Source organism: Hyalella azteca, unplaced genomic scaffold (assembly GCF_000764305.2).
Source record: "Hyalella azteca isolate HAZT.00-mixed unplaced genomic scaffold, Hazt_2.0.2 contig16144, whole genome shotgun sequence".
NCBI classification, from domain to species: domain Eukaryota; kingdom Metazoa; phylum Arthropoda; class Malacostraca; order Amphipoda; family Hyalellidae; genus Hyalella; species Hyalella azteca.
In genome coordinates, this window is record NW_025945971.1 from 79705 (window position 1) to 107189 (window position 27485).

Sequence of the window (27485 nt, forward strand, 5' to 3'; positions counted from 1 at the left end):
CTGGTGATAATTGGGGGTCTTAATCTTAGTTTTCTTAAAATACATCACGAGCCATTGCTCGTTCTTAGACAACACAAAAACAATACAACAAGTTTGGGTTACGCATTAAAGTTGTTCGGTTCGCCGGAGTAGGAAAGAAAAACTTATTTGCAAAATGCATTTACGTTTTGACTGTAGCCCCAAAAAATTTGAGCAATGGGAGATCGCGTTGATCAGCTGAGTTGATTATGTGTGTAGTTACTGATGGTATAAATATACAAATTTAGAGGGGTAAATATGGCACTTTATTGTGCTAAAAAATACATTAGGAAAAGACTAGAAGATAAAAGAAGATTCAAGAGTGACAATTAACGTACGCTGCCGACGATCTTAATTTATTTCTTGTGCAGACAATTTCGTTTAGGTCATCTTCTTGTTAATCAATTTTCGCAGCTATGCAGCCATGACATTGCAGTTGCTTTAAGGGGCAAGCTGAACTGGTTTTTCGTGGACTTTCTTTAACGACAAAAGATTGCTCCGAAAGACATCGTCCTTAATGATTCTCCTCCGTACAGATGAAGAAGGCTGATAATGATCCGATCGCGAGAGAGGTATGTCAGCATACTTGCATATAAAATTTATAAAATTATCTTAAGAACATGTGAATGTAAAATAAAAAAAATATAACTCAGTACTCACTGCAATGATCGAGTGACAGAGAGCGCATTTTCTCGTGGATGAAAACGTGAAGTCATGGACAGACGGACAGACAGACGGACATGACGAGCACAATAGCGCTTTTTTTCATAAATTTGAAAATGTGCTAATAATGGAAAAGATCAAGAACACCAGTTATACGAGAATTCATTTGAATCAAATATTGATAGTGTGAACTTAAAACTATCATTTTTTCTGCGTTCAGGACACCTGTCATTGCTCATCACGACCTGGAAAAAAACATCACTTTGCTAACCCCTATATGCACTCAAATTCCAATAGTTAACAACGGATACGAATAAAAGGACAGAAAATCACGTGCATATGTACTTGAAAATTCATGTTTAGCAGAAAAGTTTTGATTGATTAATTATTATTTGATTATTATTTGATTATTATTATATATTTGATTATTATTTATATTTATTATTATTATATTTCTTTATTTTATTTATAAGTTGATTATTTGAACTAGATAAATAAACTTACCCGAACTCCTCTCAGCTTTATTCTTTGTGGGAATTTCTTCATTGTTTTGAATTATCCCCACAAATTAGAAGTCTTGGCCTTATTTAAATGATAAATTGACCACCGCGTCGAGCGTTTAACCTTTTAATGAAAGGCTGGCCACAGCCTCCGTTGGTCCGAGCCGCGGGGCAGGTGAAGAACGCTACGGACAAATACTTCAACGATATAATGGTTTTATTCGGATGGAAAAGAAGACATAATTAATCACCTGGTTAAAAATAAAAAAATTAGTCATCGTATCGCTTCCACTACAACGGTAATTTCTATTTACCCTTTAGTAATCGCATCGCTTCCACTACAACGGTAATTTCTATCTACCCGTTAGTCATCGTATCGCTTCCACTACAACGGTAATTTCTATCAACCCTTTAGTCATCACATCGCTTCCACTACAACGGTAATTTCTATCAACCCTTTAGTCATCGTATCGCTTCATCTACAACGGTAATTTCTATCAACCCCTTAGTCATCGTATCGTTTCCACTATGGCCGGTAATTTCTATCTACCCTTTAGACATCGCGTCGCTTCCACTACAACGGTAATTTCTATCTACCCCTAAGTCATCGTATCGCTTCCACTACAACGGTAATTTCTATCTACACTTTAGTCCTCGTAACGCTTCCACTACAACGGTAATTTCTATCTACCCTTTAAGTCCAGGGACTAGGATTCAGTTCAGTGACCGTGCCACAAGAATGTTATTAAGAACCTGTTCTTATGCGGTAATTAAATAAGGGTATTCCCCGCCGGCAATGCAGGGTGCAGGCGACCACAATCAAAGAATTTATGATGGACGCAATTAGAGCTCAGGCATTGCAAAAAAACTCTCGAAATCATTAAGGGAGGAGTTCACTACATATTTAATATTACCATGCAATTTTTATAATATAGAATAATATATACGAGTACAGAGTTTAAAAATTTTTGGAGATAATTAAGATAATTAAATGAATTAAGATAAAACAAATGTTTAGATTTATAAACGAATTGGTTTGAAAAATTGAATATTTAAAAAAGATCGGCTCTAAAAAATTACTCAGATTTAGCTTTTCCAGTGAACTTCGAAAGGTGTATTATATAAGCCAGTTACATTTCCTTGCATTAACTGTGAACCAGGATTACAGCCATGTATAGAACCAGATTTATGACAAGGTATATAATCAGATACTTAACCAGGTATATAACCTGATACATAACCAGGTATATAACCAAGTATATAACCAGGTATTGAACTAGGTAAATAACCAGGTACAGAATCAGACATATAACCAGGTACAGAATCAGGCACGTAACCAGGTATATTACCAGGAAATGCCTGAGTCAAGCTTTGCACCACTACAACCACTTCATTTTTTGATGCGAATCACAATCTGCTCGACCGGAAATTGCGGAGAAGGTTCAGTATCCGTGAGAGGAATTGTGCTTTCACACCGAGAGAAAACAGAGATGCAGTTGAGATTCCTAAGCTGTTGTGATCATGCAGAACTTATTCATCATTCTTTATTATGTTCTATCAATTCTCTATCTAATATTCATCATTCTTTCAATGCAGTCTTCAATTACATACGTATTTCGTCGACTTCTAGTTCCTTAATTTTACGAAAGTCTTGTAAACTTGGCCTTTTAAGAACGACATTAGACTAATTGTCTAATAATCCATCTGTATAGAATAGAAATATTGTGTCAAACAGTGGTATCTTCAATTTGCTAAATCAAATATTTTCAAAAATATTCGATGCTATATAGGTTATGTCCGCGATATATCTTATACAGGAAATGCCAAGCCAACTCCAGGAATTGATTGGGCGCAGCCGTAGAGCAGGAATGAGTACGCGGAAAATCTTGAAGTTAAGATTTATTTATTTGTATAGGTTGGCAAAAGTTGTTCCTTAAAAGCAGGTTTCATTGAAGACCTGAGAATTCGCTCTATTAACAATCCTCTCATTAGTTTTTTTCAATAGATTGAACAACATTTTTCGTTGGCACTGGTAGCTAAATCGAAAATCAGAGTACCGATGGAGATTATTATTTCTTTAACAACTTTTAATAAATAAATATATTATTTATTTATTTGAAAAGATAACCTACTGAGATCAACTCCGTTAGCTTTGTTAGCTTTATAGAAGGGACGAAAGTATTAACGATATTATAGGCAATTAACGAGGCCCGATGCGCATAGATATTTCCAGTTTTTTATTTAAATTCATAATGATAGTAAATAGCTTCATAGATAACATTTTGAAAGTCACGGAGCAATAATGCATAAAAAAAATCGGAATTTTTGTCAAGTAAATTACGTGGCTCGCGATTAATACGATGCTTCAGACGCATGATTTTTAATATTTTATGCCCATTTTGCTAGTAAGTATTTATGTAAATTTGTCACTAAAATAAAAAAATTGCTAGTGACTTGAAATAAAATATATTACAAGTTTCGGCGAATCTCATGCAGAAATTATGAAGTCATTTCGACTTATGCTGATAAGCATTGCGCACAACTATACGCAACAAAGCATGCAAGCGAAAATTGTATGATTATAGCTCTAAGTTCCCGTATTTGTGATATGAAGATTATGGAATTATTGCAATACCTTAAAATGAAACCTTGTCTGAATAGCGCTCTAATTCATACTGCTTGATATTTTTAAAACATACGTATGCTTCACGCTACTTTGTTTCAAATAAAAAGATGGCAAATTTTTTGGATTTGATTTTCAAATTCTTAGCTATCCTCAAGCAGCCTTTGACAAGGGAAAAAACGCGGTCAATGAAAATAAAATCGTAGGAAGGACAGTAATTTCCCATTAGATCATAAATATGTATTTGGTTGAACAACAAATTCTAAACATTTATTACATTTAGGTTATAAATAAGTCAGCTATTTTGTAGATGGGTATTTTTTTCTCTGGTTCTCCTTAACTCATTACAACTTTTGGTTTTATGTTCTCTGGTATTCGTTAAATTATTATTTTATAATCATAACATGTTTCACATTGCCATTAAATAGCTGATTATTTTAATGCCTTCATGGGCCACGAATTTGCACTTTCTCATTCTACCACACTGATCCAAATGGAAAAATTAAATTTCGATGAATTTTTTAAATCGAGTAGCAATGCAGTGAAAAAGCATAGTTTCCAGGCGATATACTGTATGTATTCTATAGGCATGAACATGGTGGAAGAATTACTGTTGTAGATTTCAGTTTTTCCACAGATAATATTCTATTTTTCGCATTACCTTTATTTCATTTTATAAATCATATTTACATATGTTTTGTTGAGGTTTGAACCCAAAAGGCTTAAATGTGTCTAAACCAATATCTGATTAATAGACAATAATAATAATAATGAATAATTGCCAACAGTCCAATTATAAATAGACATTGAATATCATCAATTTCTAAAAACATTATTCCATTTGAAAAATGAAAAGAACATTAGGTATCTTAAAAAATGATGTAAGGTTGCATATCAGAAACCTTTGAAATTTCGAGAAAAAAAAATACCGTTCGATCTCAATGAATATTTTCTCAAGTTTGGGTTGAAATTCAGAATAGTGACTACTTACATTTTCACTTTCATTCTATGTTCAATAAATTTTCACTTTCTTCGACATAGTTGAATAAAATTCATAACCCGTAACGATATAATGACTTATATTTAAAGGCCGTCAAACACGTACAAAACACGTAACAACTTCTTAAAACGTAAGGAGTTGAAAAGCATAATAAAGAAAGTCCTGAAGGTACAGTCGCTTGGTTAATATATCTTGAAATAAGTATTTACAATCTGGATGGGCCTATTGTTTTAGAAATATTAGGGTACACTTACATAGGGAAAATTTTATTTCAGTGATTAACATGTATATCTGTTCCAAGTAATACAATAAGAGTTTTAATTATACAAAGAAGTACTTAATTGAACGATAACAGTAAGAAACATAATTGCAATTGCTGAAACACTTTTTTTGGAAACTCAATTTCCTTGATAATCATAAATCAATAATTTAATTGAACATTAAGGTCTGAAATGCCGTAAACATTAGCACCAGAATTATGATGAAGAATCCTTGAAAAACTTCTCAAGTTATAGAGTTCGTGAGGTTACAGTTATATTCAGGATAACAAATTCTTATGAAGATACTAAAAAGGTGGAATTATTTACATCATTATGGTTGTATTCGTATTTTGGTACAATACAAAGCAAGCTTTGAACAAGTACACATCGCTATCTTCTATCTGCACCCCTACATACTTCAGCAGAGAGAGACTTTTCATTTACTACATTATTTTGAAATTTGGTTGAACATGGACGAAGGAGACAACTCGATTTCAAATTCAATTGGCTTACGGAAAACGACCCAAGAGAAGATGACTCAAAAAGAACCAAAGAAAAAAGTTGCAATAAAAATAAGTATAGACTGACGTTAAGAATTACGTCTATTATGTAGCGTTGGTAAGTATAATCTCGTTTCACACTTACGGATGGATGAATACGAACAGGAATATAATTAATCGTGTCTAAGATAGATCGAACTGAGTACTTTTCTTGCTTCGATGGCTCGTGAAGGCATTGAGTCTCGAAGACATGTTGCTGAATTTGTACGTTGACATACGTTTCCCCTGTTAATTCTGTTAGACGGACAGACTTTTCGCAAAAGCCGATGCGTGATGGGAGTACACCAGTAAAAATGGGCGAAATTTCTGAGGATGGGTTGGAAGTATTAGCTGAGGGTTTCAAAACATCAGTAAATAGCTTCAGAATATCAACAAATGGCTGCAGAACATCAGGAAGTTGCCGAAATACATTACTAAAGGACACTCGGAAGGTAGAAAGAAGTGGCTGAGCCGCGTTAGCCATGCTGGGAAGGGCTGGGGCTCCTTCCACTTCTGCTGTTTTAGATGAGTTTGGTTGTCGACGTTGTACTGCTGCCACTGTATCCCCTAATTTTAGGTAAAGATGGTTTTAGTATTCAAATATTTTGTTAATAGACAATTTTTAATGTGCAAAAGAAGTGCGCTCTAATTTTCTTTCGAAACGATTACATATAAGCTTAAAACACCATGAAGAACAAGGTCGCTTAAGATCGAATGGATTGAACACAAAAAATTTGTACCACTACCTCTTATAAAGTTATAGTATCTGGACGAAAAAAAATATTTGTCCAGCATCAATGAAAAATTGAACGTGAACTTAATAACTTGTCTTCCAAAACAAGCAACAAAATCATCCTGTCAAAAACTGTCCAGCAGCAACGAAATTTTTTTTCGTGAACTTAATAACCTGTCTTCCAAACCAAGCAAAAAAAAATCATCCCACCAAAAACTAAAGAAGTTCCCTATGTTGCACTTGGTCCCTAGTATCACCTTGAGTTATGTAGACCAGCACCCAGTCGTTGACGGCGTTAGGGGCGGTGCAGGTGTAATTACCAGAGTCCGTGTACCTGGGGGAGGCATGGCGAGATATCAAACTGTTCATAAATCAAGATTATTTACTAATTCTTAACGAATTGTAACTATATGATGCCGCTCAACTAAAACAGGCAAATTTTTTTGATGTTAAATTAAGGTGTGTTTACGATATATATGAGAACGAATTGTAACTATATGATGGCGCACAACTAAAACAGGCAAAACTTCTTGCTGTTAAATTAAGGTGTGTTTACGATATATGTATATGAGAACATTTTGAAGTGAAGGACTCCTACTAATTTCGGAAACCAATGCGATATTATGCGTCTGTTAATGTAAGGCCTCTTATATCAAATATTGGTGCACTGAAGATTTTTTAGGATATAATATAGGGTTCAGAGCCTTTTTTTTATTAGATCAACCTGTTATACCGACACGAGGCGGAAACCTATATAATATAACATAATATAAACCTCTGACGGAAAACATATATAATAATTTTTAGTATGATTTTTAGAAGTAAGTTTTTGGGCTCTATAGTTTTATAATTCATTATCTGATTACCAATTGATGTAAACATATGTGGTTTAAGAGGGATTTGTGTTATTAAAAAATTAAAATACTATATTGAAGGTTGTTCTAAAATATTCTCTTCTTTTATTGAAGTACGGCGTTACAGATTCGCATGAAAAACTTTTTGCGATTAAAAGAACGCTTTAATTATACTCCATTCAAATGCATTGAAATCGCATTAGAAATTTAAGTTGTCTAACTGAAATTAATTTTAATAATTACTACCTATTTACACAATTACTTGCTAATTTAATCTCCCGCGCAGTGTTCTATGCATTCAACATATATTAAATAACTTAAATACGTATAAAATCACTATCAAGTAATAAACAAAGGCTTGACAGGCTGAATTAGATAGCATTATGCTGTGGCTTGTCATCTGACTTGGCATTCTTGACGCTCAGGACCGAGCGCGACGTGGCTCCCTTGACGATGAGCTGCACGTCGAGCCGGGGACGATCTGGCGCGTAGTTCACAGGCACGCCGCCGTGCAACCACATGACGTACACCGGCGGCTCCAGACTCTGTACGGTGGGGAGGTGCTATTCAAATACTGAAGATAATTCCACAGCAAACACTAGCTTAGTAAAAACTATAAAAAACTATTTTTGGTTGTGACATGAGCATCAAAAATTAAAGATAATTCCATAGCAAAGCACAATTTTAGTAACAAATATTTTAGGTTGGGACATGAGCATCAAAATACAGAAGATAATTCCACAGCAAACACAAGATTAGTAAAAACTATAAAAAACTATTTTTGGTTGGGGCATGCGCATGGAAAAATTGAAGATAACTCCGCAGCAAACACAATTTTAGTAAAAACTATTTTTGGTTGGGACATGGGTATCAAAATACCGAAGATAATTTTATAGCAAACACAATTTTAATAAAAACTATTTTAGGTTGGGAAATGAGTATCAAAATACCGAAGATAATTCCACAGCAAAACACAAGTTTAGTAAAAACTATTTTAAGTTGGGACATGCGCATCAAAATACCGAAGATAATTCCATAGCAAACACAATTTTAGTAAAAACAATTTTAGGTTGGGACATGAATATCAAAATACTGAAGATAATTCCACAGTAAACACAATTTTAGCGAAAACTATTATTGGATGGGACATGAGCGTCAAAATACTTAAATTTCCACAGAAATTGAAAATTTTAGGGTAGTCGGTCCCCTTAAAAGCCATTTTGAGCCGTAATTGTGGAAATATCAACGCCTTTCCTACTCGTCAGGTAATAACTGATGTCTTTCCACGTTAAACCCTTCAAGCAAAGACGAGAATCGACCGCTAGGAGTGTTCAAGCAAGTTTTGATAGAACAGCCCCATGGATTGAGATTATGCATATCAGCATATGATAATAGACACGGTTGATTATGTCATAAAAAATGCTAACAATTGAGTTCCATCAAGAGAGAAACACCTATAATGGATCTGAGGAAGACTCAAAGAGGAAAACGCCCATCATTTGCAAGCTTAGGACAAATATAGAAAAATAGATTAATCAATTAAGTTGGCAGTTGGAAATCTCCCATTGAAGACGTGGAAAGTCACACCAAAATTGTTCGCCCTTCCAGTCTTCCTATTCCACTTAATTCAGTTGTAAACAATTATTGAATGAGATGAACATTAGCTATATGATTTATTCGAAAGCTTTCAAGACTCCTGAATTTTCTACAATAGGTAGAAACATATCATGTTATCGGATGATGATAGTAATATTCTCATTAAATTATTATGTGTTTTCTCGACGCTTCTCGTTTGCTGAAGAATGCTTCTTTCCCCTCGTCTTCTCACCTAGTGGATGATGTAGTTTCTTACCCCCTATTTTCTCCTGCTGGACGATGCAGTTTCTCGCCTCGTCTTCGCACCTGGTGGATGATGCAGTTTCTTACCCCCTATTTTCTCCTGCTGGACGATGCAGTTTCTCGCCTCATCTTCTCACCTGCTGGATGACGTAGTTTAACCACCCCTTCTTCTCACTAGATAGATGATGCAGTCTCTTACCCCTTCTTCTCACCTACTAGATGATGCAGTTTCTTACCCTTTATTTTCTCCTGCTGGACGATGCAGTTTCTCGCCTCGTCTTCTCACCTGCTGGATGACGCAGTTTAACCACCCCTTCTTCTCACTAGATAGATGATGCAGTCTCTTACCCCTTCCTCTCACCTACTAGATGATGTAGTTTCTTACCCCTTATTTTCTCCTGCTGGGCGATGCAGTTTCTCGCCACTTCTTCTCACAAATTAGATGATGTAGGATCTCGCCCCCTTCCTCTCATCTGCTGGATGATATAGCTTCTTACCCTTTATTTTCTATATTGCCCCTTCTTCTCACCTGCTGGATGACGCAGTTTCTCGCCCCTTCTTCTCACCTGCTGGATGACGCAGTTTATTGCCCCATCTTCTCACCTGCTGGATGACGCAGTTTCTCGCCCCTTCTTCTCACCTGCTGGATGACGCAGGTTAGGGAAAAGTCTTGTCCAGTCTCGATGGTGAACTCGCTGGGCTCCAAGATCACCGCACGCGGGGTGATCACATGTAGGTTCACGAACTGGGACATGAACCCGGAACCAGTGTGGACCTGTTGCAGGTCGTTCACATTAGTTGGCATGATATCGATTAGCCTAAATTTTATACATGAACCCCGAACCAGTGTGGACCAGGAGCATGTCGTTCATTTAAATGACCTGATAGGGATTAGCCTAAATATTAGACATGAACCCCGTACCAGTGCAGACCTCGGAGCATGTCATGCATATTAAATGGTATTATAAAGATTCTACCTGAATATTCGACATAATCCAGCCTAGTGCGTGCTGGTTCGGTCGTTCACATTGATCGGCATACTACAAATTAAACGTGAACGATAAAATCAAGCCCTGACCAAGCGTATAACTGGTGGAAGTCGTTCACATTGATTAGCATGTTATGAACATGAAGCAACTATCCGACATTAACCCAATCGCTAGACATTAACTTCTCGTAGAAAACGATACACCATTTCATCCTGATTAATATGATATTAGGTGATTTACACAGCTTGAAAACGTGAGCATCGATTGCATATAAATCAATCATTCACCTCTATTACCTCGATAATGTAAATTTGTCATGCAAAATCTATTTTAATTCTCGAAGCGCTTTACTGATATAATAAAGCATGGGTATTATTATATTAAAATATTAACATATGAGGGACTGCACACATTGTCACTGTCCCATCTTAGTTCACAGGAAGAAATAATATGAATTGAGTTGTGAAAAATATTCTAATCCAGGCAGTAAAGATAATATTTTTACCAACGATGCTTGTTCACTGGCACCTGATTAACCATTGACAGCGAAAAAAAATATAGGGGAAAACAGCAAATTTTTACTTGGCTTACTTAATCTATTTTAATTCTCGAAGCGCTTTACTGATATAATAAAGCATGGGTATTATTATATTAAAATATTAACATATGAGGGACTGCACACATTTTCACTGTTCCATCTTAGTTCACAGGAAGAAATAAACTGCATTAAGTTGTGAAAAATATTCTATTCTAGGCAGTAAAGATAATATTTTTACCAACGATGATTGTTCACTGGCACCTGATTAACCATTGACAGCGACGTTTCATCAAATGACGGCAATTTGCTTAATGAAGGGAAGCAGCGTTTAATTAGATCGGGAGTACCTACTTAAATGATTACTTGACATCTCAATTAAATAATTTTTTAGCGACTACGATAATTGCATATTTTTTTCCGTGTCAGTCGTGTGTTCATCGCAGAACCTGAATGCAAATTATTTATGACGCATATTAAAGGGATTAGATGACATATAGAGTGAATATCACCCTCATAGAGTGAAGCACTCTGCATGTAGGAGCAACTAAATTGATATCTTCTTGTTTCAGAAAATTCATTTCACTTTTGGCGCTGCTAGTAATGTTTTCTGAGCATTTCCAGTGAACTGCACTTATGCACCTGAAATTCTAATTTTTAGTTTGTCGATTATCGCAGTCTATTAAAATATTCAAAGATTCATATATTCCGTTTCTTAATGAAATAACAAGTTTCCTTATTGTTCAATCTGCGCAAGTATGAAATTGATTAAGAAATAGATATTATTTTTCCGATCGTAATGGTGAGTCGGTGTACTCAAACAAGTCCATTCGTCACCATTCAGCACACATCAGTTTTTTGGCATTACACAGTATTTTCGCTTTCGCAGTTCGAATATAAACTATTCAATTTAAACCATCCTCTTTTTGAATCATCAAGCCAATGCATAATTCTCTTCTAAACAATCAAACAAGATTGAGCAACATCCCTTTAGCCAAATGACGTTGAAACAACGTTGATTTCTTGCCGATTTTTGTAGAAAAAACGTTTCAATCTACGTCATTTCAACGTCCGTTGCCTGGGATGACTCAATTTAAATCATCCTCTTTTTGAATCATCAACCAATGCATAATTCTCGTTTAAATAAGAAAATAAGATCGAGCAACATCCCTTTAGGCCAATTGACGTTGAAAAATGTTGATTTCTTGCACATTTTTGTAAAAAAAACGTTTTAATCTACGTCATTTCAACGTCCGATGCCTGGCACGATTTTTATATAAATAAAAAAACGTTCTAATCTACGTCATTTCAACATCCGATGCCTGGTACGATTTTTGTATAAATAAAAAAAAACGTTCTAATCTACGTCATTTCAACGTCCGTTGCCATGGGATGACTCAGCATTACCTGACACTCGTATGTGCCGTTGTCGTGAGTCTGCATGACGCAATAAAGTTTTGATCTACGTCATTTCAACGTCCGATGCCTGGCGGCACGATTTTTGTATAATTAAAAACACGTTCTAATCTACGTCATTTCAACGTCCGGTGCCTGGGATGACTCAGCATTACCTGACACTCGTAGGTGCCGTTGTCGTGAGTCTGCAAGACGCAATAAAGTTTTGATCAACGTCATTTCAACGTCCGATGCCTGGCACGATTTTTGTTTAAATAAAAAAACGTTCTAATCTACGTCATTTCAACGTCTGATGCCTGAGAAGATCCCAACATTACCTGACACTCGTAGGTGCCGTTGTCGTGAATCTGCAAGACGCAACAAAGTTTTGATCTACGTCATTTCAACGTCCGATGCCTGGCATGATTTTTGTATAAATAAAAAAAAAACGTTCTAATCTACGTCATTTCAACGTCCGGTGCCTGGGATGACTCAGCATTACCTGACACACGTATGTGCCGTTGTCGTGAGTCTGCAAGACGCAATAAAGTTTTGATCTACGTCATTTCAACGTCCGATGCCTGGCACTATTTTTGTATAATTAAAAAAACGTTCTAATCTACGTCATTTCAACGTCCGGTGCCTGGGATGACTCAACATTACCTGACACTCGTAGGTGCCGTTGTCGTGAGTCTGCAAGACGCAATAAAGTTTTGATCTACGTCATTTCAACGTCCGATGCCTGGCACGATTTTTGTATAAATAAAAAAACGTTCTAATCTACGTCATTTCAACGTCCGATGCCTGTCAGCATTACCTGACACTCGTAGGTGCCGTTGTCGTGAGTCTGCAAGACGCAACAAAGTTTTAATCTACGTCATTTCAACGTCCGATGCCTGGCACGATTTTTGTATAATTAAAAAAACGTTCTAATCTACGTCATTTCAACGTCCGGTGCCTGGGATGACTCAGCATTACCTGACACTCGTAGGTGCCGTTGTCGTGAGTCTGCAAGAACTTGATCTGTAGAGTCCAGTCGTTGGTACCATCTTTGTGCAACACCACGAATCGATCATCGTTTGTGTAGGTGAAGATTCCTGCCGTCAGAATGTTCCAGTCCCAGCGACGTATCCAAGATACGCGGTTCTGTAAATCAAATGACTTGTGTCAATGTAACTATAAGTGAGGAATTTTTTCTCAGAAGAATTAAGTATTCTTTTCACGAAATTATTCACAAAAGTGGACATTTTCATTACTTCATGAATAACGTCGTTAGTAAATAAAATTATTTTAACTAGAATACATGGATTGATGATATTCAAAACAATAAATTAAATACCAAAAAATTTTATGAGGTGTGCAAATTAATGCGGCATTACTATTTCTTTGTGTTAATAACTGTAATGCTGTATTATTATTTAATACTGATTTAGAGAATAAAATCAGTCACTTGATCGGTGGCATGTTCGGCACAACCGACGTCCATACACACAGAGAAATGAGCGAGACATTGTCAACTTTTTTCATATTTCTGTGGGTTGGCCTGACCTAGTTTGCCTCGGGAAATTGTGCTGTGAATTTGTGAATTTGGCTTTGTGCTCGTGCTGTGGATTTGGAACTGTTCCACAATTTGAACAAATTGACCCACATAATTTTGTGAGTAATAAGCTTCCAATGGCCTCTGATCACGTAAGCCTTTTCTTTTACCAATAATTAGCCGTCGTCATTGATGGGTCATAAATACGCCATCGATTGCAATCTTTCACGAGGTATTAAAAAAATCATGCCGGTAGCACAGGGCAGAGATTAGCATCAACTGCCTGGAGGCCAAGAAACACTGTTATAAATGACTGAGACTCAGGTCAAATAGCGATGAATTTGTATCTATTTGAGTGTTTTCCAGACCCATTTTCGCCGATCGTATCAGTGCTACGTGCAGTACACGTGTCACAATTTGGGAAAAAAATTACTCGCATATTTCTCACACTGTCGCGACTCTATAGGCTTTGATTTACTGGGGCCATACTTTCAAAACTCGCTAAGTGAACGTAAGTACTTACGCACTATTTTCTTTTCCACGATTGGTGGATTTTGCTTGAAAGGCCGTCAGTGATTGGCTGATGAACTTACGATCTCTTAACTTTTTTGAAAATATGGCCCCAGGACTGTATGAACCTTAAAAGCTCATCCGATTGTTTAATTTTGGTACATCAGATATTTTAAGTTTAAATTTATTGGTAGAAGCTACGTACTATGAAATTTTTAAATCATTTAAAATCTTCAAAATTCGTCAAATAAATTTCCAATAATTACGAATATATAAATATAGCAGTGAATTAACTATTGAATTTATCAAGCAATAGTTTCTTCTAATAATTTTTGCGACGTTAAGAAACAATAATTCTTTTTTTTTTTTGTACTGAGAAGTCTCAGGTACTACTTCACCCTACCGCACCATCCCTGCATGAATAGCACCCTATACCCTACCTCACCCCACCGCACCATCACTGAAGAGCACCCTACACCCTAACTCACTCTACTTCACCATCCCTACACATCTTTGAGTGCTCATGGCTAAGCATTATCCGAGTCCATCATCCTCTTGATTCGTTGTTTTTTTTCTGTCGATTGTTGGGAAAATTACCGCGCGATCAATACATCGCCTGATACCTGGCAGGCGTACCATTAATCATGATGGTGTCCCATTGTTGTTTTCATTTTGATAAATTCTTCTTTATTGACCTTATTAATCCTAAGTTTCTTTAGCTTCCTACTTGAGAAACGAAGAAGAAAGCGTCACAACCGACGTATTGTGAATGTAAAGATTGTCAAGATCACTTGCTTACTGATTATATTTAGTCCAAATTAGATTTCTCATAACTCTACTCATGAGAACTGATCAATGTGATTCTACTCATTGCACTGCTTATGAGAACCGTTCACTGCAACTCTACTCTTCTGCAGACTAACTAATCAATGAAACACTACTCATTCCATCCCTTTGCATATGAGAACTGTTCAGAGCAATTCTGTTTGTTCTTTTGCAAAAAAGAACTGATCTATGCAACTCTACTCATTCCAATGATCATGTGAACTGATCAATGTAACTCTACTCATTCCAATGATCATGTGAACTGATCAATGTAACTCTATTCATTCCTCTGCTCATGTGAACATATTAATGTAACTCTACTCATTCCTCTGCTCATGTGAACTGATTAATGTAACTCTATTCATTCCTCTGCTCATGTGAACTGATCAATGCAACTCTACTCATTCCTCTGATCACTTGAACTGATCAATGTAACTCTACTCATTCTTCTGCTCGTTTGAATGAATCATGTATTTCTTTGCCTTGTATGGTCCCGTAATTTGTATAATGATCACTTTACGCTTCCGGTATTCCGTATATTGACCAGAAAGTTCAACAAATTAGTCTTTGTTTGATCAGGACTAAAGCGACGAGGCGAAGCAAACGCAGTCGTGGTCCGACGAAGCATTAACAGAGAAAGCTTCAAATGACTTGTCCGATTTATGATCTGTTTTCGTCATTTTATCAAAGTGTGTACCAAGAAGTTGTTCCGAATTTATTAATCTGATAAAATTTAGAATCTTCAGACGCCAAATTCTTCTGTTTTTCTTACATTTTCATGACATTGTGCATGAAATTTAGTGTAGGTACCCACTCATTAAATTTATTTGGACATGCCTCTACCGAAGAAATAGTTATTTCATTCGTCGATTTTCAACTTGAACTGAGAACCCATGGACTTATAGTAATGAATTAGACAGAAAATGCTTTCCTAACGCAAACATCTTACCTTACAACTATAGCCTCTATGAATATTATATTTTAGGTACATACGACGCTTTCAACTCTCGGTCACCCAATTTTATCGCTTAGGTTTTATACATATTTTTACCGCCTTGTTTGCTTCTATTACCTGGGAAGAGCTAGGGTCTGGAGGCCGTATTATGTTCAGAGTGGTAAAAACGGCTGAGGTAAATGCGCTGCATTTGTATTTAAGAGGAGCGTAAGTTGCACTCACGTTGAACTTTAGCGGCAGAGCTGCAAATTTTAGTTTGTTTTTAACTTTTTTGTTTCTAGTTAAAAATTTTGAATGTATGAATGACTGATTGAATGAATTCTTACATAATATATCTCAAAATATATTGCTGATCGAAAAACAAACTCATTGGAACGTTAAAAGCTATAAAATTACGAGTCCCAAGCTCATAAAAAGATACGCAGTGCAATCCAGTTTAATCTTATTGTAAGCAAAATCTATTGCGTTAATTCTTTATTTTTCGGGACTTACGCCTTCGTTGGAGTATCTGTGTAAGCAGTGCTAGAGTATCGCTTTGAAAAGCTCTCGCATGTCGGCAAAGTGGAGCGTCCTTCAAATGAACGACTTGGCTGTCAAGAACGCTCCGGGAACGCGGCCGTGTTAGCGGAGAACGACTGCCATTCCAAAGTCGTTGTTTTCCTACAGTGCTTTTGTTATCGCGAATCTTAGGTATCCTCATGACACCACAAACCTCTAACTTGACACAGCTTTACTTCCCGGGCGTGAGATATGCACCTTCCGGCCTCACGGAAACTGGAACGAAACTTGAGTCTTTCCGCAACAAAGTTAAACGCTTACAAACAAAAGATGTGTCGGATAAACTTGAGCCGCAAACATGGCTAAAATACTCACGACGCGTAAACAACGGAAATGGATGAACGGAATTCGATTGGGGGCGACAGCGGTGTTATTAGATAACAAATATTTGCCAAAGGAGATTATCGAATTTCTGAGACCCAGAGTAGTGCTGAGGATTCGGCGTATTTTGGATAATACAGCGAGATGGAAATTAGTCCAAAAGTAATAACTTCGCTGAACGCAATAATCAAAAGATAACCTTTTATTTTATAATTAATGATTTGATAAAATTTAAAAAAATAAAAGCAGTAAATATATTAAATATTTTAAATCGTTGTTAAAATTTACCAGGCGTATGACTCTATGAAAGCACATTTTAAATCATTGGTGTAATTGTTAATGTTTTTATAGTTAGTTTCTTAAACCTCTTCTAAAAATCTGAAGTTTCGCCTAATTAAAATACATGTTATTCTTTGTATTGTTTCTCGTCCAATAAGTGCTCAAATTCATGAAAGTATATTTGAAATTTTCCGCAAAGCTTTATTCGATGCGACGATGTGAGAATCGCACGAGCTTTGATTGCGATGACGTTCTCGCAATATTCAGAGTATTCACGCTCCGCCGCCTGCAGAGTCCTTCCATACTAACCATCGGTTGGAGATGGAAAATGAACTGAAATTCAGACACGTTCATCTGCGGTAAATTATGATTGAGTCGCCAACGCGCAATTATACGTTCAGTGATTGCTTTGCCCTCGAGTTCATAAATGATTTTCAATGCTTGAATAAAGTACGCGGATGTATGCGAGTGGAATTGCGAATAAATGAGAAATTGCTTTTGTGTTTCAATTGCTATCTGAGAATCAGCAAGCGGACGAGAATATATTGAAATTTCTTTTAAAATCTTTTACGAAAGTTTTTTTTTTCAGAGAAAACAGCATAATTTATACCCCAAGATTTTCAATGATAGTAAATTTACGAATGTATTGTTGTTGGAGCACAAAGATAAGTCATGAATCTTTTAGCAGATACCGGAAGGAATGCATCGTTTTAACTTGTCAACTTGTCATGTGCAGCATCTTTGTGATGTATAAAACGTGGTAGTGCCTGACGGGTTCAGTAATTAATACACTTCAAGTTCAGGATGATGGAATAAAATTATCGAAACGAAAAAAAAGGAAATCGAGCAGAAATGTCAACAATTTTTTAACTTACTTATATAGTACAGAAAAGTTTTTGAGAAGATACGTTTTCGGCGGTAATCTAAATCCATTAGATCACGATTTATGAGGTCATAAATGGTTCCTTTGGGAAATGAAAACCCAATAAAAAGCCTGTCGCATGACACTATGTCTTCCGCGCAGCAATTTGTTACAGCTGTTATTCTTCCCTGCCGGTGGTATTTAGGTGACCAGGCATCGTCAGTATGACGGTCGCTCTAAATGATGACAAAGATACAGCGCTGTCCACTGTACTAGTCAAGTCTCTGTTTCAAAGCTGTACTTATCCATCGCTTTTCTATCAAACCTCCAGTGTTCATTGCTGGAAATGGTGATAGGTCAATGCCCTGTAAAATTTTGAAAGTGTAAAAAAATTTTAAAATGTTAAAAAATTATTTTAAAAAATTAAAAATTTTAAAATGTTAAAAATGTAAAATTTTACACTTTAAAATGTAAAATTTTAAAGTGTAATTGCTTCAAATCATTTCGATTCGGTTATGATCAATGCAAAAGCTCATTCAATGTCGTACAACTTTGCACGTTGTTCGATATTCATTCGGGAGTTTGGGAGTGGGCCATAAACGGGATTTACTATGAAGTTGGTGATACCATCAGTTTGTTACAAAATTTTTAGAGTGAAAAATACCATTGAAAGTTTACTAGAAATTTTATTCGTGTTCATAAGTGTTTGAATTTGTTGAATTGGAGCTTGGAGTTTCATTACCACCTATTAAAAAATCTTATAGAAATGTTGCAGCTGCAATTCATTTTAGTTAAAACTTACAATTCATAAATTGTCGCATAAGGTTTAATCGTTATTTAACAACATTTTCATAGACTTTGTTGTACGTCCCGATTGCTCCTCCTATCAATCGTTCCAATAACAAAAATGACTCGAAATTTTAATTGCTTGGAAATTCAATCAAGTGTTCTAATATTATCTTTTGTGCATAAATAGTCAACGATCGCGAATTGTTTAATCATATTCAAATTTTTCTACGGAGATTTCCCGGGAAAAATATTCTGAATTTAAATGAAGCAAATGAGGGAAGGCGCGAGAACAACTTTTACATCTGATTCATAATCATAAAGATGACAAACATCTATTGAAATAGACATAAACTCTTCCCTCAATCTAGAAGCAGAACAACTTTCAAAATTATTATGCTTTAGCTCCATGAGGAACGAAATCTGTGGGTAAAGTAACGCGCTGAATTTAATCTAAGTAATGACACCAAAAATAAAAATGAAGGTAGTGAACATCGTTTGAAAGTAAGTGATCGTTAAAAGTGAAAGTAGTGAACGAAAGTAAACATCGTTTATTTTAGGGAGAAAATTAAGCTTAAAAAAAGTTTTCACAATAGAAAAATTATGAGATATAGTCGGGTTTTGCATTTTTAAATTAAATTTGTTTGTGATCATTGGAACACATTGGAATGATGGAAAGACTTTAGTCAGTTTAGAAACGCGTCGATTGCTAGGAAATGGCTAAGAAAATTCAAAATTCATCATCCGATTTCTGCTTCTTGCTGAAAATGGCTGTGCGAATATGCTCCTAGGAGAGCAGATAGAGAGATATTAATTGCATAAAAAGAGATAATCTAAAGTCGAACAGAATGCAACTGTTTTTGCGACGACTATAAATTGCAAGCGTTTTATATCGTTTCCGATTGACGTAAATGTTCAAAGATATCATGAAAAACTATGTGTTCCCCTCCCACACGCTTAAAGCACTAGCTAAAGATAGACTTTAAATTCAATTGAAATGCACTACATTATTCAATTTTGTAAGTGAGATACGAAGGCTCGGGTCCAATAACGTTCTGCACAAAAGCCAAAATTCACGATCGCTATTCAATATCTTTTTCGCTTTCTCGAAAGAGTCGCTCCCTTGCGGGATTTTTTACTTAAAAATTCATGAAGCAAACTGTTGTCTCTGTACAGCAAGAAGAATCCAATAATTTCATCCCCTTGAAAGCCTCAAATTCGATTAGCGGGAAACCTCCGAGTTTTTTCAATTCATGTTAGAAAAAGCTTTCCGTTCATTGGATCAAAGAAAAAAAATCGTGGCTGCCTCTCGTTTGAAATACTTGTGTATTTTTTTTTGCAGTAATGTTGTAACTTGAAATTTATATTCTTATTTGGGAAGTTTTATTCCTAGAGAAAGTTTTCTCACCACGATCTTCTCACATAGAATGCACCAACCAGTAGTTTAATATTCGTAAATAAATTTAAATTCTCCAAAGAAATGCAGAAAAAAACTATCAAAAATTTTCGCCTACTTACATTGTTTATTAAAAATATTGTATAAGTACCCATATGCGTCGCACGGAATTATAATCGTGAAATTATGAATGGTGCTTAATGAAATGCAATGACATCATTGCAATAATTCTATGATTGAAGTAATCTTTCAGGAGTAGCGTCTATATACTTAAATATGAATAAAATGATTACAGCGATCGCTCATTTTATGATCAAGCTCTGCTGACTCTACTTTACATGTGAACCGCGTTCATGCAACTGTCGAAATATTTTTCCTTGTTGAATTCCGGGAACCAATTCGCTGAACAATGCCTTCCAATTGATGATGACATTACGTTGAACAAACACTACCGGTAGTGGTCACATCGATGCTAATGTTTACCATCAACTTGAGTCTGACCATTGAAATCGCAAACTTTATAGTGTAATTGGCTTCAAATCATTGCGATTTGGTTATGATCACTGCAAAAGCTCATTCACAGAATGCATGCTCTAATATCAGTGGCTAAATATTTTCGACTAATCTTCCAGTTATTAATCATTGGGCGGTAAAATCGCAGTTATTTCCACTTTTTAGCGCATTTTATCATTTATGGAAAAAATGCCCTATTGTTCTCGTCATGTCCGTCCGTCCGTCTGTCCGTCTGTCCGTGACTACACGTTTTCGTAAATTTCGAGAAAATGCGCTCTCTGTCACTCACTGCAGTGAGTACTGAGTTATATTTTTTTCTATTCGTGGTATTCTGTAAGAAAATTTTGTTGTTATTGGCTTTGACCTTCAACGTGCCACACATGAAATGTCATGTTGCACGTCGAACATGATCGAGTGAATGAACTTTGAGGCCCATAGGACGAATACGAGAGCTTCTTTATTGGGAGAGAATAATGAAATTTTAGTGAGTTGGGACACGAGCCTTTCTAAATTATTCCGCAATGTTGTTTTGTATCGAAAAAAGTGTAGCTGAAGTTAATGCTAAAGAAAAAAGGTGAAGTTAAAATCGTATTTCAGAGTCAAAAACGTCGTTTCACTCATAGCCTCAATTGCAAATTCAGATTCTTTTTTGTTTCTCTAGCAAATCCAAGCTTACAAACATTGACGGAAAAGGTCAAGGCTCAGCCAGCGCGAACACATAGCAAATCCCCGAGTTATTCATATGGAAATTTACGAGCTCGTCGGAAATGCTCCAGCCTCTAAATTGAGGGAGATGTATAGACCCCGCCCACTAGCAGATATTTGCAGATAAAAATAAAGGGTCTATGGCGATCTCCAGTCCAGTCAGGGAACCCAGACGAAAAATTCTGTAGGGGCTAGCAGATATTCGTAGATAAAAATAAAGGGTCTATGGCGATCTCCAGTCCAGTCAGGGAACCCAGGCGAAAAATCCTGTAGGGGTCTAAGGATCAGCAAGGATTTATTGTCTGCGATGTGATAACCTTTTAGCCTTGTCGTTGAAATTCTCGGCTTGATGGAAGATTGCAGTTCTTGAGTCGTTCGGGACACGAGTCGTTCATATTGCAAAACGAATTTTAGTTTGAAACAAAACAACAGTGAGTGCGTGACGAATATCAATTTCAATTCTATTTAAATTGATATTTTCGATTGAATTTTTCAAAAGGAGAAATTCAAGACTAGTTCAAGCCAAAGACTTGCATCCCGATACAACGTTCTGCTTTGGAAGAAAAAATCATGCGAAATTTTGTCTCAAAGTCTGTATTTCATTTGGAGGCAATTAATGCGAGTTGTGCTACATGCCACATAAAAATTATATAATAAGCCAAAATTACAGCTGTCTTGCCTCTCTTCTTACCTCGTGATGCCGAGGGAAGGTTGGAAATCGGCAAGGCAAGAAGGCCGTAGAACCTTCGTTGAAGCGAACGTCGGTAACAGAATTGTTGCCGAGCTCCAACTCCGGCAAAACGTGTCGTATGTTGCTCACTGGATCGCTGTCGTCTCCTGGTTAAATAATTTCAGAATTATTTTGCAGGAACTACAACAATACGTGCCGTATAATGGTAACCGACACATTGCAAACTATTGCAATACGTGTTTTAGTGCAGGTAATGCATTTATAGCGTGGTTCCTGTATCTAATCTCATATACCGGTAGTAAGTTACGGTTGGTTCTTAATCTCGTTGTAAATTCTGCATCTTTTAATTCAGGTAATTTGTATAATACTTGAAAATTTTAATTTAAATTTAAAGGCAGTGAGTGGTAGTATGAAAAACAGATAATACAAAAATCAGATATTTCATGCCGAGACTTATTCAAATAGGCGTGAAGTAGCAATACCGTATCAAAATCCACAAAGTGCATATCAAGCTATGACCATTTTTATTTCTAGCAAGGAATCATTCCCATTCAAATTTTCGTTTACTTTCCCTTTCCATCAGCAAGTATCTACAGGAGAGTGAGCCTAGGGAGAAAGTTTATAGCAAATAAAGATGATTATCGAAGAGGTTGCGTGAGGAAGTCCGTAATCTGGCCCACAGTATATAATGGCTCTCATAACAGGCAAAGAGCTGGGAGCCTCCGCTAAATTTACTCAGTAATTACTTGCTAGCTCAGATAAAATTTACTGTGTTGTCAGGGAAGAAAAACTGAGAGAATAGTTTCGCTGCAATTTCAGGTACTATATTGAGGGGGGCGGGCTATATATAGCCGCTGCTTAATTGCATAATGAATGCAATAAAACAATATGAAATTAATTATTATCAACATTATAGCGTAGAGGATATTTACTCAGGGAAAAAGATTTCTCGGCGTCAGGGAAACGCACATTCATCAAATTTACCGAAGTAGTGTTATTCTAATAAAGTTTTTACTTCAATTTAGCTCAACAAAATTTATAATTCAAACACTAGAGTGCAATAAATCATTAGCATTCAATTTTAACACGGAACCGATGTTCCCTGCGAATGCCATTGTCTTCGCTGGCTACTAACCAAATCTCAAATTCAAGGCACGCTTCAGCGTTCGTCATGCAATACTTACTAGATCGAATTTTCGCCATGGCTCCGTTGAAACTCAGCGACGTCAATAAGAAGAACGTGAGCAGAAAAGCTGGCGTGTTGACCGTCTTAAACTCGGCCCATCTGACGGCTGACGAGACATAGTTCTTGGGGCTGACATTTGCCTTCACTGCCCGCTTGCTGATTACTTCTGGAGGATTCCGGCTCTCGATGATGACCTTTGCAGCCGATGTGGTGCTGGAGGGTAGGTTTGCAGGGACTTCAGTAATATTGACTTGGCCTTCAATGGCTTCAGGAGAACGGTTATCGTTTCCGCGAAATGCTGTGGAAGTGAACGTGGTATTTTTTACTTTGCTGCAAGGAAAGTGATTCCCAAAGACTTCATATCGATGGAATTCGTCCAATTGGGCTTCAATTTTAATGAATTTGTTACTCATAGCGTCTGTCTGAACACCACAATGTCGTGAGTTGGCACTGTTGAAAAATTCATGCTGCTGAACTTTCTCTTTAATTTTGGCACTTGGAACTTTGAATCCGGTTTCGTCATGCACTAGTATCTTATGTGTAATTGAGTCACCAGGGCCGACTGTTTTTGAGTCAGCAGCCTTTGAAGATTGCTTTGAATTTTTTAGTGCACGTGGAAATGAATCTCTGGCCTTTCCATTTGACATTTGAGTCCCAGTCTCTGAATAGCTAGGCATTATGAATGAATTTGGACTGACAACAATTGAATTGGATGTTGATTCCAAGTGTCCACTGTATTGGTCAGCTAGTAATTCTTCGCAAAGTGATTTCTGAGGTGTAAATTGGATGAATGAACTGGTAGGTGCATAGCTCGTTTCATGAACTGAATTTTTCCCAGCAACAAACAGGCTCTTCAAACTTGGGGTGCGTGAGAAGATCTTATTTGAAATATTGTTCTTAGCAGGGCAAGTTTTCATCAAGTAACTCTGTGAGACTGAGGAGCCAACTTTGTCGGTTGAAACTGTCGTAATAAAATCGTTTTTATCCAGCACCTTCTTATCCATTTCATGCACTTCTTTCAAAATTTCGATCAAGTTATCGGTGATCAATGATAATTGCAAAGTAGCTAAATTTGAAACTCCGAAGCATACTTTGTAACATGAATAAATTGTCAATTCAGCATCTGTATATTCTGTATGCATAAATAATTCAACTAATGGATCGACGTCTGAAAAAAATTGGGTTTTGAGAATAGGTGATTCCTTCAAATTAATGTCATTCCAGTCTTCAACTCCGGATTGATTTCGAGTTCGGAAACTCACGTCTCTTGAAACTCCACTTGGTCTAAAGGAAGGTTGAACTTCATTGATCATTTTTGTCAGGGAAACATTCACGAGCGTGGCTGTGGCGTCGCCAAGGGAAATCGGTTCTAGAATCGCCGAACTTCTCGTTTTGCAGTCATTGTCGTGAACGCCTAACATTGTAATCCTTTATCCGGATGGAATTTATCGGCAAACGGCTCTTTCGAGGATCTGAAATTTTGAGTCGAAGAAAACCTCCATTCCTTTTAGATTTTTGTGAATATAAATGTATTCCTGTTTTTTTTTATTTATGTGAAATTGGGATCCCGGAATAAACTTCGATCTTTTAAAAATGTTCATAAACAAGGTAAACCTGTCAATATGCTAAATTCAGTTTAAAGATTAATGAGAGTTTCTTGAATTTTTCAAAATCAATTTTGTAATCAAATTCATGACAATTGTTATAAAATTTATTCTCAAACAGTCTGAGATATTTCCTTTCCAAATTTCGAATACTTTCAAAATTAAACTTGCACATACCAGTAAAATTTTTGTATTAACTCAGAGATAACATATTCATTTGCCCGCACCAAAAAATTTAATTCAGAATCAAGTTGTTCGTTTCAGGAGATTCAAAGTCACATTCTTTTAGTTGTATCACTCTTATTCTGTAAATCTAGTGCAAAGTTCTTGATACTCGAAACTTTACTGCAATATTTTTACGACGCGCACGTTCATTACTTACAGATTTAAACTCGCGGTACCTGCACAAAAACATTTTCAGGAAGATAAGTTTCACAGACGTGAAAAAATAAGTTTCTGCATTGGTGTTAGATAAATCGTAACTGCACATAAGGTTTAAATTAAGCATCCAAGATTATTTCATAAGTAATTCATAACCTCCTCAATTTGTATTGTTTTTGTTTCGCACTTAGGCATATAGAAATCACGACATTTTGTATTGATAAACCGCTATACCAAATACAGTGCATCATGTCAGAATTTTTTCATCGTCATATGCTCTTAATAATTGATTAAGAGCCTTAACGCCACCTAATCACATTAAGGGTGCTCTAATAATTATAAAAATAGTTTATTTTAATTGAATTATGCAACTCACGAGGCAGCATATTACCGTCTTTGCCATTATAATAACTCATCCAAGTAAGAATTTTACTACATTTTTAATTTAAATTTTCAAAAGAGATTTTAAAAAATGCATACAATACTTTCGATTTCTTCTTTGTCATAGATAGAGAGCTTCGATGGCTTTTCGAATATAATTTTTAGTGAGATGGAAAATTAAATAAAACGTATATGATTTTTGAGTAAATTAATAAATAATTTTCATTTGCTGAATCGTGAAGACATTGAAACGAACTATTAATTTAAAATGACGGTAAACTATATAAGTATCACTTATGAATATTTTTATTATTTAAAGTTATGAGCGAAAAAACGGGCTAATGCTGTGGAGGACAATTTTTGAAGTGATGAAAATTTTTAGGGGAAGAATTCAGAGCGCTTTCGGTAGTGATGGAAAATTAAATAAAACGGATGTGATTTTTGAGTAAATTAATAATTAATTTTCATTTGCTGAATCGTGAAGACATTAAAACGAACTATTAATTTAAAATGACGTATTTTTATTATTTAAAGTTATGAGCGAAAGAACGGGCTAATGCTGTGGAGGACAATTTTTGAAGTGATGAAAATTTTTAGGGGAAGAATTCAGAGCGCTTTCGGTTCCATTAATAGATTTTAATAAGTGCATGAAAAATATGTGCAGGAAATATTTACTCACCTACGTTATTAACAACTGCTTTAATTATTACTGATAATTAATGATTTGGAAAAAATTAAAGTTTACAATTTCAATTCTAACTCGCAGTGACAGATTCGCATTTTCCATCTGGCATGTTCCAATTGATTGTTGATTCAATACCCATTACCGTGAAACTTTCACGCTATCTTTAATGAAAGTTACTAGATTTGAATATATGTATTTTTATTAAAATTTGAATAAATTCATCTCAGTGTTCAGCAATGAGTCTGTCTTGAAACGATAAAACGTGTTATCTTAAGATCGACAACCGAGTGTTTATTGCAATTGTCAAAGCTCTTGCTGAAAATATTCATTCATTTTATAATAAACAAGAACAAAACCCATTCAATGGAGGCAAGTGACAGTGCAAACAATGGCGATAACTTGACATAAAATTTTTAGAACTTGCCATAAAATTTCTGGAACTTGCCATAAAATTTTCCGGGAGTCTGATTACCCAACTTTCACACGACTTTGAAACCAACTTCCTTTCCTGGGAATTTAGGTTTGAAGATTTGCTTTGCACTTCACTAGACTCGAAAAATTCCAATTACTTTCGAAAAAAACTCGAGCAAATGCTTCTAAATTATAAAATCATATCTGTTTCAATTTTTTTTATAGAGCGCAAATTTAATCAAATATTTATTGATCAAATAGTGAAATACTGGGTGATATCATTTAACTGTGTAAAATTCTTGATATTTTTCTCTGTGTACTTCACTCGGAAAAAATCCGAAAAAATCTGCGTAGGGTAAAGTGAGCAGTCTGAAAATTCCGCCCATTTTCTGAGGTTAGAATGCTAACGACTGACTAGGGTAGGGATTCCTACAGTTTTTATTGAAATTTACTGAGAATTGAATAGCTTAAAAGTTTACCTGTGCGTGTTTGAGTTTCGATATACCGCTCTCATCGAGCATGCTCGGGCATTACAAACCATTCAAATTTATCAATGTTTTTTCATTACACTTTTACTTATTACAGCACAACTATTTAATACATTGCCCTTTGACTTTTTTCTGAAAATTTTGTAAGGCTGAATAAGGGGGATGCATAAATAAGTTTCCTGTTTTATAACTCCTACCTCTATGCTCTGCTACCCTAGCATAAATATTGCGTGATATCATAGCGACATACGCAGATGCGCGCTGCGTACAACTATATTGATAAACTAGGGACGATCGCATTGGAATAGGGAGAGTATCTTTGTACGCTTGTACGTAAACATTTTCTCTTATACTATGTGTATAAGAGAAAATAAAAATTTTCTTCTTTGCTTAAAAATTACCGATGATTATATCATCAAAGTCATGAATGACAATATTTCTCTACCCATCCAATTTCCTCAGT

At 35.9% G+C, this 27485-nt stretch overlaps 1 protein-coding gene across 1 annotated transcript; it reads right to left on the bottom strand.

Moving 5' to 3' along the window:
* Positions 1-4029: 4029 nt before the first annotated feature.
* LOC108664677 lies at positions 4030-24707 on the bottom strand. The gene is made up of 7 exons (XM_018151342.2): positions 23071-24707; positions 21887-22032; positions 12927-13094; positions 9670-9804; positions 7596-7735; positions 6594-6670; positions 4030-6170 (listed from the first exon to the last, which is right to left on the bottom strand). The coding sequence occupies exons 1-7, from the start codon at positions 24491-24493 to the stop codon at positions 5455-5457; spliced, it is 2805 nt and encodes a 934-aa protein (XP_018006831.1). The 5' UTR covers positions 24494-24707; the 3' UTR covers positions 4030-5454.
* Positions 24708-27485: the final 2778 nt, after the last annotated feature.